At 34.5% G+C, this 17,444-nt stretch overlaps 4 protein-coding genes across 7 annotated transcripts; 1 reads left to right on the top strand and 3 right to left on the bottom strand.

Moving 5' to 3' along the window:
* Positions 1-2,869: 2,869 nt before the first annotated feature.
* Positions 2,870-7,215, bottom strand: LOC148913244 (uncharacterized). Of its 4 annotated transcripts, none has more exons than XM_089028247.1 (5): positions 7,020-7,215; positions 6,513-6,581; positions 4,916-4,946; positions 4,688-4,823; positions 2,870-4,122 (listed from the first exon to the last, which is right to left on the bottom strand). In XM_089028247.1, the coding sequence occupies exons 2-5, from the start codon at positions 6,544-6,546 to the stop codon at positions 3,952-3,954; spliced, it is 372 nt and encodes a 123-aa protein (XP_088884373.1). In that variant the 5' UTR covers positions 6,547-6,581; positions 7,020-7,215; the 3' UTR covers positions 2,870-3,951. The 4 variants fall into 4 exon arrangements, with proteins under 4 accessions (XP_088884373.1, XP_088884378.1, XP_088884363.1 ...); XM_089028252.1 differs by having other exon boundaries at positions 4,916-4,943; XM_089028237.1 differs by having other exon boundaries at positions 6,432-6,581; positions 7,020-7,209.
* A 1,241-nt stretch (positions 7,216-8,456) lies between these two features.
* On the bottom strand, positions 8,457-10,838 carry LOC148913243 (limbic system-associated membrane protein-like). The gene is made up of 5 exons (XM_089026012.1): positions 10,772-10,838; positions 10,618-10,654; positions 10,279-10,529; positions 9,241-9,519; positions 8,457-8,881 (listed from the first exon to the last, which is right to left on the bottom strand). The coding sequence occupies exons 1-5, from the start codon at positions 10,836-10,838 to the stop codon at positions 8,475-8,477; spliced, it is 1,041 nt and encodes a 346-aa protein (XP_088882138.1). The 3' UTR covers positions 8,457-8,474.
* Positions 10,839-11,589: 751 nt separating this feature from the next.
* Positions 11,590-17,166, bottom strand: LOC148913241 (uncharacterized). The gene is made up of 11 exons (XM_089026184.1): positions 17,095-17,166; positions 16,923-16,994; positions 16,705-16,855; positions 14,637-14,906; positions 14,188-14,463; positions 13,828-13,899; positions 13,674-13,730; positions 13,443-13,550; positions 13,205-13,232; positions 13,003-13,039; positions 11,590-12,497 (listed from the first exon to the last, which is right to left on the bottom strand). The coding sequence occupies exons 2-11, from the start codon at positions 16,980-16,982 to the stop codon at positions 12,258-12,260; spliced, it is 1,299 nt and encodes a 432-aa protein (XP_088882310.1). The 5' UTR covers positions 16,983-16,994; positions 17,095-17,166; the 3' UTR covers positions 11,590-12,257.
* LOC148913242 (uncharacterized) lies at positions 15,298-16,535 on the top strand. Its single transcript, XM_089025991.1, has 3 exons — positions 15,298-15,596; positions 15,708-15,799; positions 15,980-16,535. The coding sequence occupies exons 1-3, from the start codon at positions 15,438-15,440 to the stop codon at positions 16,392-16,394; spliced, it is 666 nt and encodes a 221-aa protein (XP_088882117.1). The 5' UTR covers positions 15,298-15,437; the 3' UTR covers positions 16,395-16,535.
* Positions 17,167-17,444: the final 278 nt, after the last annotated feature.

The following is a 17,444-nucleotide window of genomic DNA, read 5'->3' as shown; positions in this document are numbered from 1 at the left end:
TAGTGATTTGAGCGCCTTGCCGCCGGTTACAAATAGAAAAAAGAGTTACAGTCACCTTTCACAATGCATTAATCAGTTTTGATTGCATAAAGTATTACAGTTTGCAAGAGGCTAAAAAAGGAGACTTTCATTTTTTAAAAACGGTTTACTTTCAAAACAAAACAAACAAAAATAACTAAAATAAAATAAAGCTTTAACTAGTCCTAGACCTAAATCTGAAATGCTTCTAATGAGTGATAAGAGCTCGAGTGTGAGCTTGAGTCCTCTTTGTAGTAACTGAAATTTTTTTTGAAATATTATAAAGATATAAAAAGGAATTTAGAGGTTCATCCCATTGTATGTGTATAAATTATTTATAGGCTTTAATTTCATGCTTGTTCTGATTTCATAGCATCATATTCTGTCTTACCAATAATGCAGAATAGATTAATGCTAAAGTAGAAATATCCAGTAACCACCTTTGTGGCATGATTAATATTCAAGATAATTTTATATAAAAAAGGCTAAACTAATTAAGTGATCCACTTGTTTTGTATTAATGTTATAAAAATAGGTAAACGCAAAAAAAAAAATTATTGAATAGGTCATTTTGGAAGCACCCAGAGATTTTTTTTTTAATTTTCCTTCTGAAGTGAAATCTAACTGTGTTGACTAATAATTTTGTATATATATCAAAAATTAAACACTTGAAACTTAAAAACTTAAAAGTTATCTCGACAAAAAGCAAATGTCAGTTTCGATATTTTGTAGAAGTAACAATAACGAACATTTTCACAAAGCTAGAAGCTTAAGTTTGTTGATCTATAATTAGCTTACATAAGCAATTTATGGCGGAAATATTCGGAGGCAATAACATTACAACTTATTACTATTGGAAACATCTTTATTGAAATAATTCCATTTGTATCATAAATCTGATCTAAAGTATAGCGAATCATGTCACATTTGAAAGATTAGAATGGCAATGATGGACTATTGATAGTACGAAGAATTTTCCCTCGAATGCCCCAGGTATCTTGTTGAAGGCTTCGTGTACAAGAAAGGAAAAAATGCAAATTGTTTCGGTGCTCATCCTTGGAATCAGGTGCTCATTTGATATGTTTTAGAATGACAAAAAATAAACAAAATATCAAAATCTTGAGCTTAAGTATGTTGTTCTGACCTTAAATATAATTTTAATTTCTGTAAGAACTACGTACCTTTTATCTCTGCAGTACTCAAATATTATAGTCCTACGAAGTCTAACTTTTGAGTTTTGATTTTTTTTCCTAAGCCATATTTTAGCCAACTGGCCAAAGTCGATTATCGATGGTCAGTAAAATTAAAATATCTAGATATAAATAAGTTCATATTTAACTTTAAGGCCACTCATCTTTGCATAAGATATATATCTACTATAATATGGAAAGATTTAGTGTTGTGATGTTTTGTTATGGAATTACAAATTTTTAAACATCTCCCAAATTTCATGAATGAGAAGTAGTCAAAATCACTAATTTGGCCCCCAAGGGGACCCCCCCCTGAAACTTTGCAAAAAAGCGCCGAGACACAAAACAAAATGTGTTTTGGAAATAACCTTGGAAGGGCACACTCACACACAAAGTTTGAAAGAAATCTATTTTTTCACCCAAAATGGTTATGAGGTTCTTACAGAGACAGCCTCTTAAAAATATATAGCTAGCGATTCTTTCTCGCTTCACATTTGCCTCCTTGGCGTTTATTACACGAAATTTGATTGGCTAACGATTGAAGTTTGAGATGTATGGAGAATTTGTATTTTGATATGAGAATCAAATTCAAATAAAGATTTATTTTCTTGCAAGTGTTAATGTTTTCCCTTAGTATTTATTTTATAAAAGCAATAGAAAACTTTTTCTCTGTGTTTACATAGCCTGATAGCAACACTCGGGGGGTTGGGAGAATTCTCGACAGTTATGCAAACACTCGACTACGTCTCGGGTTGGCATAACTGTCTCGAATTCTCCCAACCTCCACTCGCGTTGCTATCAGGCTATGTAAACACGGAAAAAGTTTTCTATTGCTTAAGTGACATAATTGGAACTTATTTGAGGCGAGAGAACTGCAAATGCAGGGTTGTTGTATGGCGGTTTCGCTAATCACACACATACAACACAAATATTCATTTATTGTTGAAATTTTAAGTGTTATAAATTCGGATCCTAATCTTAGTCAAAGTTGTTATTCGAGACTTTGATACAAAATTCTTAGTCAATAAATAGCAAACAATTAATGTCTTTGTTTAATGCTTGTAGAAAGAGTCAACAATGGAACAGACACGTTTTTGACCCAGGAACTGAACCTGAAACACGTGGTGGTCTCTTTTGTGGTAAACTGAAACAGAAACCTTGCTTTTTGAAAGGTTTGTTTTTTACCATAAAACCCCCTAGATATATGTCGAAGTTGAATCAATTACATATCAGTATTTGATTGGAATAGAAAGGAAACCAGGAAAAAAATTGCAGGTGGTGAGGCTAGGGTTTAGAAATCAATCAAGGTAGAAATGAAACAATTGAAAAGCAGAAATTTGATCGATTTGTTCAAGTAGTTATTCGTGTTTGAAAACCGATCACAGACAGCTTAAACTTCGTTTCTTCCGAATATGGAGTAATTACTGAAACATTTTTATTATTGCATATTGGTTTTATAATGCTTCTAAAATTTTGAAGTATTCGTGTTTCGAAAATTGGACATTTTTGTTTTACGTTAATATTCATGGCTGTAGGAGAATATTTGGTTTGAGACGGGGAAAATGCTTGTTAGTAGACCACATAAATCACTGAATTACTTAACATCGATTTTTCTATCCATATTTTATTGAATGTTAGATAAATAAACATTAATTCAATAGTCTTTTACATCCTTTTCCTTCGATAAAACTCGCCATCTTCGTTATTGCTGAGCATACAATATCTTTTTAGAAAAGACCGTAGATACGTGATTAACACAGAGAGCCCACATTCTGTTGTATTCTGCTTTACTAAATATTAAGAGGGTAAGCTCAAAGTACAATTTCATCTGATTAACCTTGATGCCAGATGATGACGCGCGATCTCCATATAAGGAAAATACCCTGTCCCTTCATCCGTTTTGGAAACTACCCTGTCCCCTTCATCTATATAAGGAAACTACCCTGTCCCCTTCATCTATATAAGGAAACTACCCTGTCCCCTTCATCTATATAAGGAAACTACCCTGTCCCCTTCATCTATATAAGGAAACTACCCTGTCCCCTTCATCTATATAAGGAAACTACCCTGTCCCCTTCATCCGCTAAGGAAACTACCCTGTCTCCTTCATCCGCTAAGGAAACTACCCTGTCTCCTTCATCCGCTAAGGAAACTACCCTGTCTCCTTCATCCGCTAAGGAAACTACCCTGTCTCCTTCATCCGCTAAGGAAACTACCCTGTCTCCTTCATCCGCTAAGGAAACTACCCTGTCTCCTTCATCCGCTAAGGAAACTACCCTGTCTCTTTCACCTATATAAGGAAACTACCCTGCCCCCTTCATCTATATAAGGAAATTACCCTGTCCCCTTCATCCGCTAAGGAAACTACCCTGTCTCCTTCATCTAAATAAGGAAATCATTGTTCGTTTGTTTTCAAAATTATTCGAGGGCTTCTTCTTAACATATTGAATCGAATTGGAAGCATTGTTCGCTTGTTCTACGGATTATTTTCGAGGGATTTTTCTTATCAATTATTAATTGCAAATGTACTAATCTCACTTTCTGAAGAACATGAACGAATTGATTCTCCCGTCATGAGTCATTACTATGGATAAAATGCAGCCCTTGAGCGTCTAGGTTGAAGTATTTTATATCAACACAGCTCATGCGTTATTACTACCATACGAAATTATCGAAACGTCGAGTATTCTAATTTGAATGATTTTTTTTTTAGCTAAATGTATTAGTAAGGACATATTGTTTATCATTCCAGAAAAACCGATTCATATATAGGCTCTACATTGTCACCATGACTCGAATTTTGGCTGCAATCAATCTCACTATACGCGTCACGATCTAGATCTGGTAATGGTGGAGGGATGACTTCGGTTAAATGCAGAAGATCTAATTCCGCATAGATGATCTGGCCTGGGCACTGAAATAACAAAAAAAATATTGGTCAACTAATTCATTCATCAGGGACGGCGGAATAGTTTTTAAAGTGTAGGCTAAAATCCTCCCTCCGCTCGCTGTTTTGAGATAAACTTTTTTTATTCCTAAACAAAACAAACCAAATGAAATTGTTATTCTCACAAAAAGTGAATGCTAAACTGCCCCCCACCCCTCCCCCCCCCCTCCAGTTTTCCCGTCTCAGCCGTCCCTGGTTATTTGGTTTAAAATCTAGCTTACAGCAAAAAAAAAAAAATGTGTTACCAGCTAAATCGTCCATTCATGCATGATATTCTTGTGTGGCGTGCGATAGAAAAGTCAAAACAAATCGTTATTTTGTCGGGATTTTAAAATGTATATGATTCTCACGTGCAATTGAGAGCAAATATAAAACGAAGCATGATCACTAAATATACAAATGGTACTTGTGCAGCACACAAATCAAACCCTTGATTTTTTAATATAGCTTTGATTGTTGTCATTTCAATGATCTATTTTTCAAATCAATAAAAATATGCCGATAATATAATAATCTAGCACCTCTTTCATACCTCTTTCTTGCTCCTGTCTACCTGGGCATGGATTGGTATGTTCCCCTGTTGTCTTGTTCTCTTCTTTTTTGACAAATCAACACTTGCATACATAGGTATGTCATCTTCTATAGCCTCCAGAGGCGAAGAAGACATCCTTAGGACAACAGAATTGGTCTTAGTTCTTAAGAATATACGTCTTCCGAATATAATCAGATCAGTTTACAAATCAAAACATAAATCACTCACTCATTTCCCCTTAGTTGTTCTTTTGTATCTGCTGATACAATTATATATGCAGTTGGTGAAGTGGTTATATCAAACCTATGACTTGCATCATTTATTACATCCATTTTGAAATCACAAGCAAATCCTGCAATCTGATTGGTTCCCTGCAGCAGTGATTTCAGCATAAATCGCACGATTTTGAGCTCTAAATTGCACGATTTTGCACATCAACTGATATGAACCAATCATAAGAGAGACATGTCATTTTCTAGCCAATTATATCAAGGAATCCATCTGAGTGTTGGGCTCAACGCTTCTTGCGGAAAAAAAAAGAGCCACGGCTCAAAAAAAAATTTCTGAAGAACGATTTTACCGTCAAAAGTCGTAAAAAAAGACTGAAAAAGCCATAAAAAGGGCTTAAAAAGACCAACTGATCACTTAAAATTGTCAAAAGCATCTTTGTAAAGTAACTGCTTAAGTAAGTTGAAGATATTACAGCGAAAAGCAGTGGGGGGAAATGCAATCGGCATCTTTTGAATGTGACTTCTTGGCGATTGATCGTGGAAAGTGGTTTCCTTTCAATCTGTAAAGCATAACAACACATCGACGAAAATACAGTCATTAAAAGAAGTTTTTCTTAAGAAGATTTTTGCTGAGCTACGTGACTTCTTAAGGACAACCGAAGGACTAAACAACCTTTGATTTTTGCTGTTTTCTCGGCACAAGTGTGATCTTAACATGTTGAACAGAAATCGTAAAAACACAAGCAGTGAGCATTGGCTGTATAGACAACAGCCAGTTCATTACAACCCTTTTGGGCAGGATTGTTTTGCTATTCAATGTAAGTAAACGATTCTTAATACATGTAATGCCTTTTGGTCCTATATAAATTCATTTTAGTTTTGGATTGAAAGTGTTGGTTTTAAAAATGAGAATCATTGCTCGATCAGTATAAACAAGTTCTCTTGACAGCATGTTTGAATCGACTGCTTATAGATTGTAAGTCATATCGGTTTAACTGGAAAAAACGTCTTTTTCAAAAAAGATTTCAAAATGGATACAATAAAGTGGTAATTGAACTTCGTGTCGTGCAATTTTGGTCTGAAATCAAACTTGCAATTACAAATCGCGCGTTTGATTTCAGACCAAATTGCACTCCACTCAGTTCAATTACCATTATTAATCATGACTGATAAATTGTTAATCACTGAGGATGTTAAAATTAAAGATTGGATTGCTTTTAGTTTTGGAAAAAAAAACATGAAAAAGGATTAAGAAGCAAAATTCAAGAGGGAAAAAAAAAGATAGAGAAGGAAGGACATCAAGAAAGCTTTGGGGATGCTGGTGTGAGCAGGAGCAGGAGCAGGAGCAGGAGCAGGAGCAGGAGCAGGAGCAGGAGCAGGAGCAGGAGCAGGAGCAGGAGCAGGAGCAGGAGCAGGAGCAGGAGCAGGAGCAGGAGCAGGAGCAGGAGCAGGAGCAGAAGGGCAACATCAATAAGGAATAGTAACAATAACAATATTTTAAAAATGTAACATACCTTTGCTATTACTGTACTTTTTATAGATCACTACAGCAAAGATAATAATTATCGTTATCAAGACAAACATTACTGCTTCACCTGCTGCCAACAAAAGAATATCCTTTTTGCCCATTTTATTGTCTCCTCCAAGAGGACCGCTAGTCTTGCCTACAACACAAATAAAATATGATGAAGAAATTGAATATAAAAAATATAAGAAATTTTAAAATTTAAGTGAAAGAAAAAATATATATAAGAAAATAGTACATATAAACAAAATAAGATAAAAATAGAAGAAGTTCACATTAAAAAAGAAAGAAAGAAAGAAAGAAAGATAGAAGGAAAGAAGGAAAGTAAGAAAGAAAGCCGAAGAGAGAGAGAGAAAAAAAAAGAACAAACAAAAGAAAGACAACAGTAAAATCATACGAAATGAAGGACATGATAAGCAGAATAAAAACAAAAGAAAAATAAACTTTATAAAAGGAAAATTATTAACGTGAAAGAACAGCCGTTTGTAAATAATAATACAAAAATGTGTATTATATCATACGGCCATTTCTTTATCATTTGCACCTGAGGGGAAATTATTTTTGATTAAGCTTTTACCTTGTTGTTCCTTTGGTGTTGAAACTACTAAATTGGTTGAACTTATTGAACTTATGTCTAGCGACTAAGACGAAGAAACTGGCAAAAAATAATAGATGCATAAGTCGGTATAACTGAATTTACAGCTCAGTTTTTGTTTATGTTTGGGATTGTGTTTTGCTATTGATGCATGTTTGTTTCTTTGTTTGTTTGAATGATTGATTGATTGACTCCATTAATTAACTATTGACATATTATACAAACAAGCAAAAAAATATAAACAATTAAAAACTAGCGAAAGATATTGTAGTAACGACATTTCGAATTCATACAGATGTCGGTTACTTTCGTTAGTTGTTACTTGTTTATGCATTAAAAAGTCGCTATTGATTAAGAGCAAAATCACTTAAGGAATAAACAATCAAATTAAACAATTAAACAGTCAAAAAATAACTAACACCCAAATAAAACGAAAAACAACAACGAGCTAAACTAACAACGAAATGAAAAAAAAAAAAAAAAAAATAAATGAAAAAAAAAAAAAAAAGTTACTCGTTTAATACCCGTTTATGAATTAATTTTTCCAGTAAGTTTTCATTTAATTTTTTGTTCTTCAGATTTTGCTTGACTTTTCGTTTTTCTAGGTTGGCAGTTTTTTGTTACGTTTGTTTAAATTACCTCGGTTAACTATTTATATTAAGAGCAAAATCACTTAAGGAATAAACAATCAAATTAAACAATTAAACAGTCAAAAAATAACTAACACCCAAATAAAACGAAAAACAACAACGAGCTAAACTAACAACGAAATGAAAATAAAAACGAAATGAAAAAAAAAAGAAAAAGATACTCGTTTAATACCCGTTTATGAATTAATTTTTCCAGTAAGTTTTCATTTAATTTTTTGTTCTTCAGATTTTGCTTGACTTTTCGTTTTTCTAGGTTGGCAGTTTTTTGTTACGTTTGTTTAAATTACCTCGGTTAACTATTTATATCGAGCTTTGTATATGGCGTGTACTTTCCGATGGTAACGGAGAAGTAGGAAGAGCTAAAAAAGACAAAATTACATTTTTCCCCTCCCATGTGCATAGTTATAGACGGAATATGTAGTTGCACAATTTGTAAAAGAAGCCATTTCACGTTTTTCGAAGCTGTTAGCAAAGGCGGCGGATCCAGCCAAAATTTTAGGGGGGGGGGGGGGCTAAGTAAGTAGAGGGGGGGGGGGGGCAATTGAGTTTCTTCCCTCAACACGGCGGAAAACAATATAGAAAAGAATCTTTTTTTTTTCTGCTGAAGGGGGGGGGGGGGGGGGGGGGACTTCAGTCCCCCTTTGTCCCACCCCTCCTGGATTAGTATACACTGATGAATGTATAATACCATAAATAAAATGATAAACCATAAAAATGATGAATTAAAATATAATTTCACGGGCAAGGCTAATCCACAATTTTAGCACGATGAGTGCGTCCTTAATCATCATGCATTTCCACGATGAAACACTTTTGTGTAATGTTTGACGTACTTGGTTTTCGAAACAACTTTTTGAAGATTGTGATTTCGCATAAAAAGAACCATAAGAACCATTAAAAGGATTAAATGTTTCAAACCTGTTTGGGTGACATTGATGATGTGTTCATCATAACAAAGTAATTTTTCTGCTTTACACCTGTATAACCCATAGCTGCCTGCGTCAATGGTTACTAGTTCCAAGACACTACCACCAGTAACATTATGGTATCCTGTGGGTATTGATCGATTACGGGGATCATACCACATGAACAGAGGAGAGGGCACGCCATGGGCCAAACAGAATATCCTGACTGTACCATTATTATATGAAGAAACTGTGTCATTTGACTGGACTACATCTATTTCTGGTTTGTCTGCGAAGAGAACGAATTGATTCTTCCAATATATACCTTCTGATATACGTTCAGATGGATAAATGACCTTTTTATCGATGATCGCCTGAATGCTCAATGGGTATTTGACGTCTGTCTTTCTATCTGTCTCTATATTTTTTGTCTGTCTGTCTAACTGTCTATATATTTTTCTTGTTTGTTGTCACTAGATTGTTATTCACGCGCTAAAGTGTTTTAGGTAATAGGGTATACTTTATAATTTCATGATCTATTAGGATAACCCAAACAACGATATACAATTTCGTACTAGCAAATAACAAAAGAACCGCCTACTTAGTTAAATCCAGAGGTTGACAAAATAATAAATGTACTAAACTCACACTGGACAGATATCGTTGTACTTCTACAGGTTGGATTCTCCTTCGGGTTGTTACTGGCACAGCAAATATATATCCCCCAATCGTTTCTTGTGATATTTGATATATTAATTTTTACATTTCCCACGCCTTGGTTCCTATGAAACTTGCCACCATCAATCATTCTCAGCAATGTGACGTTTGGTTCAGGAATTTCAACCGCGGAACAAGTGATAAGTAATCCTTCGGATTCATTTACACGTATGTTTGAAGACGAAGGATTTAACGTGATATTAGGAAAAGCTGTTATAAGAAATACAAAACTCATTCAAAACACTGCGAGAATTACAATCCATGGCCAGAAATCGCGGACATTTAATCCCACACATTGGTATGCGGCTTTCCCATGATAACATAGAAACCAAATATGGCTGCTAATCTCTAACCCGGTCTAAAAGCCTCGTTTCTAAGCTTTATTTTGGTACCAAACATAGCGGTTAAAAGAAGTGAAAAAAAGAAGAAAACGAGGATTTTTTCGCGCAAAATTAAGTTCTCATCAGCTAATTTCATGATCGAAAGTTTCTAAAATAGCAGTTCTATTCTTGAATCTTTAGTACAGAAAAGGACGCGGTTAATTATCTTTAATTTAGCTGAAAATCGCTGTGTTGGTGGTACTTTTTTTTTTAATAACAAAATCTGCTGACCTTACGTGGGCGCATGTCCGCTATTCCTGGCCATGCATTGTCCATGCTAAAAAATTACAAAAATGCATCCAGATTATTGATCGTGCTAAAAAAGTACTACAAAATGTCACTTTATATATCATTAAAAAAAATAATCCATAAATTTCAAAATTTCAAAAACAAATTTCCGTTGGGGAAAAAAGTTAAACACAAAAAATAGATATAAACAAATAATAAAAGCAAAGATAAGCGAAAGCTTGGTGTAATTAATATATGGATGATAAAAACAGTTGAAACTCGTTAAAATCGCGATATATGTACCATTTTCCTAATCTTATTAATAATGAGATGTGTAGCATTTAAAACAATTTGAACTTACATGTTACGACGAGCTTAACTTTACTTGTTATGGGGCTTCTTGTTGCCAGCACCAGAACACATCCATACGTACCACTATCAGCCAGAGTTACTTTATGGATAACCAGTGTAGCAGTTGATTCTTTACTCACTCGAACAGGGTTCAGTAGTCTAGCAGGGCATGTATTGGGGTTTATATTCCATTTCCACTTGTTGAATACATTTTCATGTGCGATTAGAGACGTATTGCCATTGTCAGCATAGAACAACCAACTTGGTTAAAAAAACATCAAACTCTTCCATCCTGTTATCTACACTGTAATCCCACACGAGCTTAGCGGTTTCTCCTACAGACACATACAAAACACTTGGTGGAACTACTGTGAAACGAGCTGCACCTAAAATATTCAACCAGGACATATTTTTTAAAAACATAAAAATATGGTGTAATTGCAAAATGGATATACCTGTAGGATAAAGCGATGATTCTGAGAAAGTAGACAACAAATTCTCACCCTGCGTTCTGCTCACAAGTAAAACTTTGATGATCAGTGAAATCCATAGGACTAGATATGCCTCCATTGTCTCAGAAGATTAAAGCATTAGTGGATCATAATGATATAATATTTGAATAGGTAATGTATTTCACTTTCATGATTAATTGTTTTATGCATGTGGAATTTCTTTCTCGAAATTAAATATCAATAAAAAGTATTTTCTTCCATTCTAGCGCATTATAGCAACAATCAAATGATGCTAAAATGAAATTCAAGGTTATTTCGTTGTAATCATTGGACCACTTGATTTAATATCGAGTCCGAATGATTAAGGATAACTGTCCTTCTTGATTTGTTTTTCTTTTTTTCTTTTTCTTATTTCTTTCGTTTACTAAAAACAATCCAACGAAGCGTAAGGGCGTAAACGTGATTCTTATTCCAGATGATTTTCTTCTGATGCTTCAAATCTTTACATTATACTGGAGGCAGGGCATCACCCGGTCATTGCAAATAAACTCAGCTTTGTGCTCAAAATAATGTACCAATGGAGATAGTAATGGATTCAAACATGACCATTGATTTCGAAAGCATCTAAACCTTCACGATATTGATGGAAGCCCCGTGTGGTTAAGTATTGTGCTCGAGAGAGGTTTCGTACCCATGGAAGACGCCTTCTGGTTTACTGTTATTCAATAAAGGGAAACATACCTCATGGCGCGCGCCTTTTTTTTTGTAATTTTTTTCTTCTTTTTTTGTTGTTGTTGTTGTTGTTGTTGTTGTTGTTGTTGTTGTTGTTGTTGTAGATGTTGCCCACTACATTATGCATACACTGAATGTCCTTTTATTAATTACTACCACTTATACTATAATACTACAAATTGTATACACCAGGCCGGTATTTAAATGAAAGTCTAAAAATAAATCACATTTATCAATGAGGGAAAAAATATTGGAATTACCTGACAATATATTTAGATGAATATTCATTTGATATATTCGCTTTGTTTCCTTTGCACTTTTGCTTTCTTATTTTATTGTTCACTTATTCCTCCTTTTTATCTTATTTTTAATATAAGCATCTTTTTTTCTCTTTTCTTTTTCTTTTCTTTTAATAAAACTTTCTAGGTACTTCTATCACAATATTCAACATTACTTTAAAACAACTACTTTTCTTCTACGCTTGAATACAGATGTAGTGGTTGGTATCCTGTTCCTTGCTGCTCGTGATTATCATTCGATGTAGCATGTTTTAATAATGTCTCACAGGGAATATTTGTTGGTAGCCCTATTTCATTATTGTCCCTTAGTAGCGACTGATACTCGTGCTCACTTGACAATGACTCTCCATTATTTATCTGTTGATAAAGATGCTGAGTTCCTGACAGAAAGTGCTGCTTTGCAGGGTTCTCTTTTGGTTTCCTCTCGTCCAATACAATGTATGTAAGTATGTGTGTAACTCTGTGTAAATGTGTGTAAGTGTGTGTGTATGTTTGTATAAGTGTGTTTAATTGTGAGCAACTATGTGTAATTTTAAGTAAGGGTGGGTGTAAATGTGTGCAAGTGTGTGTGTAAGTGTGTGTAAGTGTGCGTAAATGTGTGTAAGTATGTGTGTAGGTGTGTGTAGGTGTGTGTAAGTGTGTGTAAGTGTGTGTAAGTCAACATCAATATTCGGTGGTATGAGGTTTGGTGATTCGTGGGGTGTTTTCGATGCTGCTGGTTCGTGGGTTTCCATTTCGATTCTATCCTATATTATATAAGAATATAGTAAAACAAATTTTCTTTTTTTTTTTTTTTTTTTTTTTTTTTTTGTCTGTTTATTAGATAAACCCAAAACATCTACTCTATCCCTATTACTAAGAAGATATAACTAGCTAAAAACTAGTGTGAGCTGCGTCGGTGTTTCTAATGAAACAGTAATGATGAAAAAGTAAATTATACACCGTGAAAAGATGAAACTTACAAGTACGTTTTTTCATCTTTTCACGGTGTATAATTTACCTTTTCATCATTACTATCCCTATTACTGCTTAGGTTAAGTTGGCAATCAATAAGTCAAGGGGCCAAGGGTTAGTGAGTAGTCCATATTCAGATATACAGTACAACTTAAATTTTTTTCATCCACCCCCCCCCCTCCCCCCCTCACCTAAATAAATTATAAATTAATTAAAAACGTAGCCCAAATCAACCTGTGGCTTTTTTTCCTTCATTTTTATTTCCTTATTACTGACATCCTATAGTATTAAACTCACCTCTACAATCTCAAAAGATTCTTCTGGTTTTGAAACCCTAAAAAGCGAAAATATAATCCTTAAAAAACGTTTATCAAAATTCAGTTGGCTATAGTCCTGAAAAATGGCGTGAACTATGAATTATTTGTTTTTGCATGGGGAGTGAGGATATGCAACGGGTGGGTTATTACATACAGTACGTATACTGAACATGTGAATTTACCTTTCGCTGTCGTTCCTCTTCCTTAAAACTACAATATATTTAAAACAATGATAATAAGTAAAAAGATAGACACATCGATAAAACAATGTTGCCAGATATCAAACAAAGAAAGAAAAAGAAATATTAAAATAAAAATCTGAAATTATTCTATCGAATCATCATCAATTGTTTTACATACTTCACGAATCCTTATTAATAATACGTGATATGCGCTGTATGCTGGAATTAAAGTGTTTACCTTTGAAGCCAGCCCTTTTGAAAATGTAGCACACTAATAGCGCCATGATAATATTCACAACTATTGATATTGATGTTACGATAAAATGAACTGTTGCAAATTTGCGACCTGATGAAAGCAGAAAAAAAATTTGATTAAAGGTAACACACAGTATGTGTCAATATATAGAAATGAATAAATTAAAATATATGTAACCTTTATTTATAATGATATATGTAACATTTGCATAACCTTGAATAAATAGTGTCGAGCAAGACCTCTCTCCAGGCTTGGTTCTTGATTCATGACCTTTGAATAATGGTTATAGGATGTCAAGTCAAATGGTGATAATTCAACTGAAGTAGTTAAGAAAGTGGCTCATCAGATGTTTATTGTTAATTCTGACCTGTAGTGGTTTGCGGTGATGATGTCGTTATTCCATGGGGATTTCTACTTGGCATCAGAGAGGGTGGATGGACTGAGGATAGATGACATTAATTGTTTATGAGTAAATCATTTCAAGCATCCATCCATCCTTACATCCATGCATCCATCCATCCATCCATCCATCCATCCATCCATCCATTCATCCATCCATCCATCCATCCATCCATCCATCCATCCATCCATCCATTCATCCATCCATCCATCCATCCATCCATCCATCCATCCATCCATCCATCCATCCATCCATCCATCCATCCATCTATCCGTCTATTTTTCTTTAATTATCTCAAAACTAGTTATATATTATTATTCTCCAAACCTGTTTTAATAACCCTAATAATGTGTTCATCATAACCAAGCATATTTTTAGCTTTACACCTGTACAACCCATAGCTGTCTGCGTCTATGGTTTCTAGTTTCAAGACACCAACACCCGTAACAGTATGAGATCCTGTCAATATTGATCGATTACGGGGATCAAACCACGAGAACAGAGGTGAAGACACGCCACGTGCCAAACAGTATACCCTGATTGTAGCCCCATTATATGAAGAAACTGTGAAATCTGATTGAATTACATCAATCTGTGGCTCATCTGTGAAGAGAATAAATAATTTATTTTCAACTCGCACTTTTTCAATGAACTTGATTGTGATCATATTGATTTGTTACAAACCTTGCAGCGCCTCCTCACCCTACCATTTTGGCTAAAAAAAACATAACAACATATATTTGTATATCTTTAAGAAAAATAGCATTTAGACTCACACTGGACGGTTACCAAGATACTCTTACAAGACGGAGGTTTCTTCAGGCTGTTGATAGCACAGCATTCGTATTGCCCACTGTCATATCTTGTAATATTTGTAATATCGATTTTCACATTCCCTACGCTTTGATTAATGACATCACCCTGTACTTTTTGCCACGTGACGTTTGGCATAGGAGTTCCTACCGCAGAACATTTGATATGCAGTTCTTGGGATTCGTTAACAGGTATGTTTGAAAATGACGGATTGATCCATAAAGATGGAAATGCTGTGAATAAGAAAATAACACATGTAAGTACATCAGTCGTCGCCCTTACAAATATGACAAACAACTAAAAACCAAATGACTTATTTTGAACATTTTTATTAGAATGCATACCATATATCCATGAAGAAGTTAACTATCAAAATTGTACATATTAGTGCAAAGTGCAAAGGATATATAGTATGCGCAAAGAACGAAAGAACGAAAGAACGAAAGAACGAAAGAACGAAAGAACGAAAGAACGAAAGAACGAAAGAACGAAAGAACGAAAGAACGAAAGAACGAAAGAACGAAAAATTCCAATTTTCAATTCAAAAAATTCAATTCCAAAAAATTGAAAACAATTATACCCACATATTACAATTTGCTTAACTTCATCGCCAGAAAACTCGAATCATAGTGGGAGGTGCTTATTTAAGTTCACTCGGCCATATCAAATCATCTGTCAATCCTCGTATTGTCTGAGCGTATACCTGATTGGTTCATGTGCTCGAAGTAATTAGCATAATCTAAGGAATTCAACCGGAATTCAAAATGGCGGCTGGTCGCGAAAGACGAGAAAAAGGGTTTTATTCAACTTTAAACAATGTTTCTTCTGCGGATATTCTTCCCAAGTCTCAAACTACTAGAATCAAAGGAAAGGGGAGACTATGGGAAGTGGAGCGACTCATCACGAAGCGAGAAAATGTTACGGTGAGTTGAATTTCTTTGTTTCTGGTAATTGATAAGCATACATAATTCATAAATAAACTTATTGTAGTGCTTATAGAATTCTGCTTATGTGCTATTTTTATTCGCTAACAGGGGACTACTGAATACTTAGTTTTGTGGCGGGGATATTCTCCTTTCGATTCCACCTGGGAACCAGAAGAAAATATTTCACTTGATTGTGTCCGGTATGATTTATTGATTTTTGCTGCTTACAAGTTATTTAAGCTTTTATTATGTATTGAATATTTCAGCAGCATACAAAAATAAAACACCACTATATATACAATATATTTAAAAAATGGGGAAGTTTTCTGTGGTCAAAGGTGCATCATTTACTAATCGCATTTTATTGATTTCCTTTTCAGGTTTTTCAATAATCCAGTAATTGAGGAAACTATCATTTTTTCAGAAGTAACTTCATTCAGGGTTGCGGTTGAGAAACACCTTAAATCAAAATCAAGGCTTCCAGTAACCATCTCATTCAGGGGAGACGTTTATAAATCCCTTTTTGAGGGAAAATGGACACTTCATGAGAGATGGCACTTGTTAGAAAAGTCAGCTTTCCCAAGGAAGTATTTTCCAGAGTTTTGGGATTACTCTGCAGATTCCCATGGCCAGGGGATAAAAGTCTTTTACCCCATGAAAGTTAGATCTTATATCTCCCGGTCACCCAAAAAATATAGTGTACTTGAAGGGCACCATCCAACACCAAGAGCATTTCAGGAGAAATTGACTTTTTCTTTCATAAAAGTAGCTCTTGGTGATGATTCTAATAATTAACTTATACCCTTTAAGCTTATATCTCTTAATAAGAATTCATAAATGAATACTGTATTATAAATAATCAATGAACAAAGCACAATAGAAAATCTTAATCATATTCAAGTCTGTAAATCAGATACAGACTCATCCTCATTTGCATTCCACTTAATAAACATAGATTTCAGCGGGGTCATCAGTGTGACTGCTCTTTCTTTGTATTATTTTCCGAGCATCATCATTGTTTTTTTCCACACCTGCAAGTTTATGTATCAGCATTATATTACTTGTGCTTAAAAATTTAATGTAGTTATGTTTCAGTTAATTGTACCTTGGCCACTGAACTGTTTTATATTTTTGTGCAACTTCACCATTTGTGGGATGTGGTATGCTGCTGCATGCATATAGCATGTCACACGTTCTCTGGCATATCCAATCCTTTTATGCCCCACTTCAGCAAAGGTGTCAATCCATTTTTTCATCTAGAAAGAAATTTCCTTTAGCATTAGGATAGCAGACAAATTTTAAATCTTGTAATTTGCAAATTACCTTTTGACGGTATTCATCAATGTTAGTTGGTTCAAAGGAAGAAATGAAGTCAAAGTACATATTGGCAAATTCCTATAAAAAATACAGCAAATAACTTTATATCATATTTTGTTAGCTTCAATTGTTTGGATTAAACTTGGATTTAAATTGAAATTTGAATTAACATGGGTACCTTCCACAATTCTACAGTACTGTTTTTGCAGTATCCTGTTGTATTACAGTCTCCAATTTGCTGGGAAGATCTTTCATAAGTTTCTTCCTGTCATCCCCCATTAAACTTGTCCAATCCCAAGTACCCGATCCTTTTCCATCTGCATTTCTTTTTTCCCAGACTGAGAAAGAAACCCCGCAGCTATTGATGGTATTGATGAGCTTGTCAAGATGGATTTTTTGCTTTCCACTCACATGGCTGAGAAAACTCTCCTTATCATCCCACTGCATTGCATCTTCAATAAGGTTACCAATTAAAATATAGTGGAGCTTTGTGTTGGGGCATTCAGTGAGAGAAATCAACTCTTTTCC

The sequence above is a fragment of the Actinia tenebrosa genome, unplaced genomic scaffold (genome assembly GCF_029948245.1).
Source record: "Actinia tenebrosa isolate PJP-AT-01 unplaced genomic scaffold, QUT_ActTen_1.0 PGA_scaffold0__85_contigs__length_37466705, whole genome shotgun sequence".
In the NCBI taxonomy this organism is placed as follows: Eukaryota; Metazoa; Cnidaria; class Anthozoa; order Actiniaria; family Actiniidae; genus Actinia; species Actinia tenebrosa.
The sequence above is the reverse complement of the archived record's forward strand: the minus strand, read 5'-3'. Positions and strand labels throughout refer to the sequence as shown.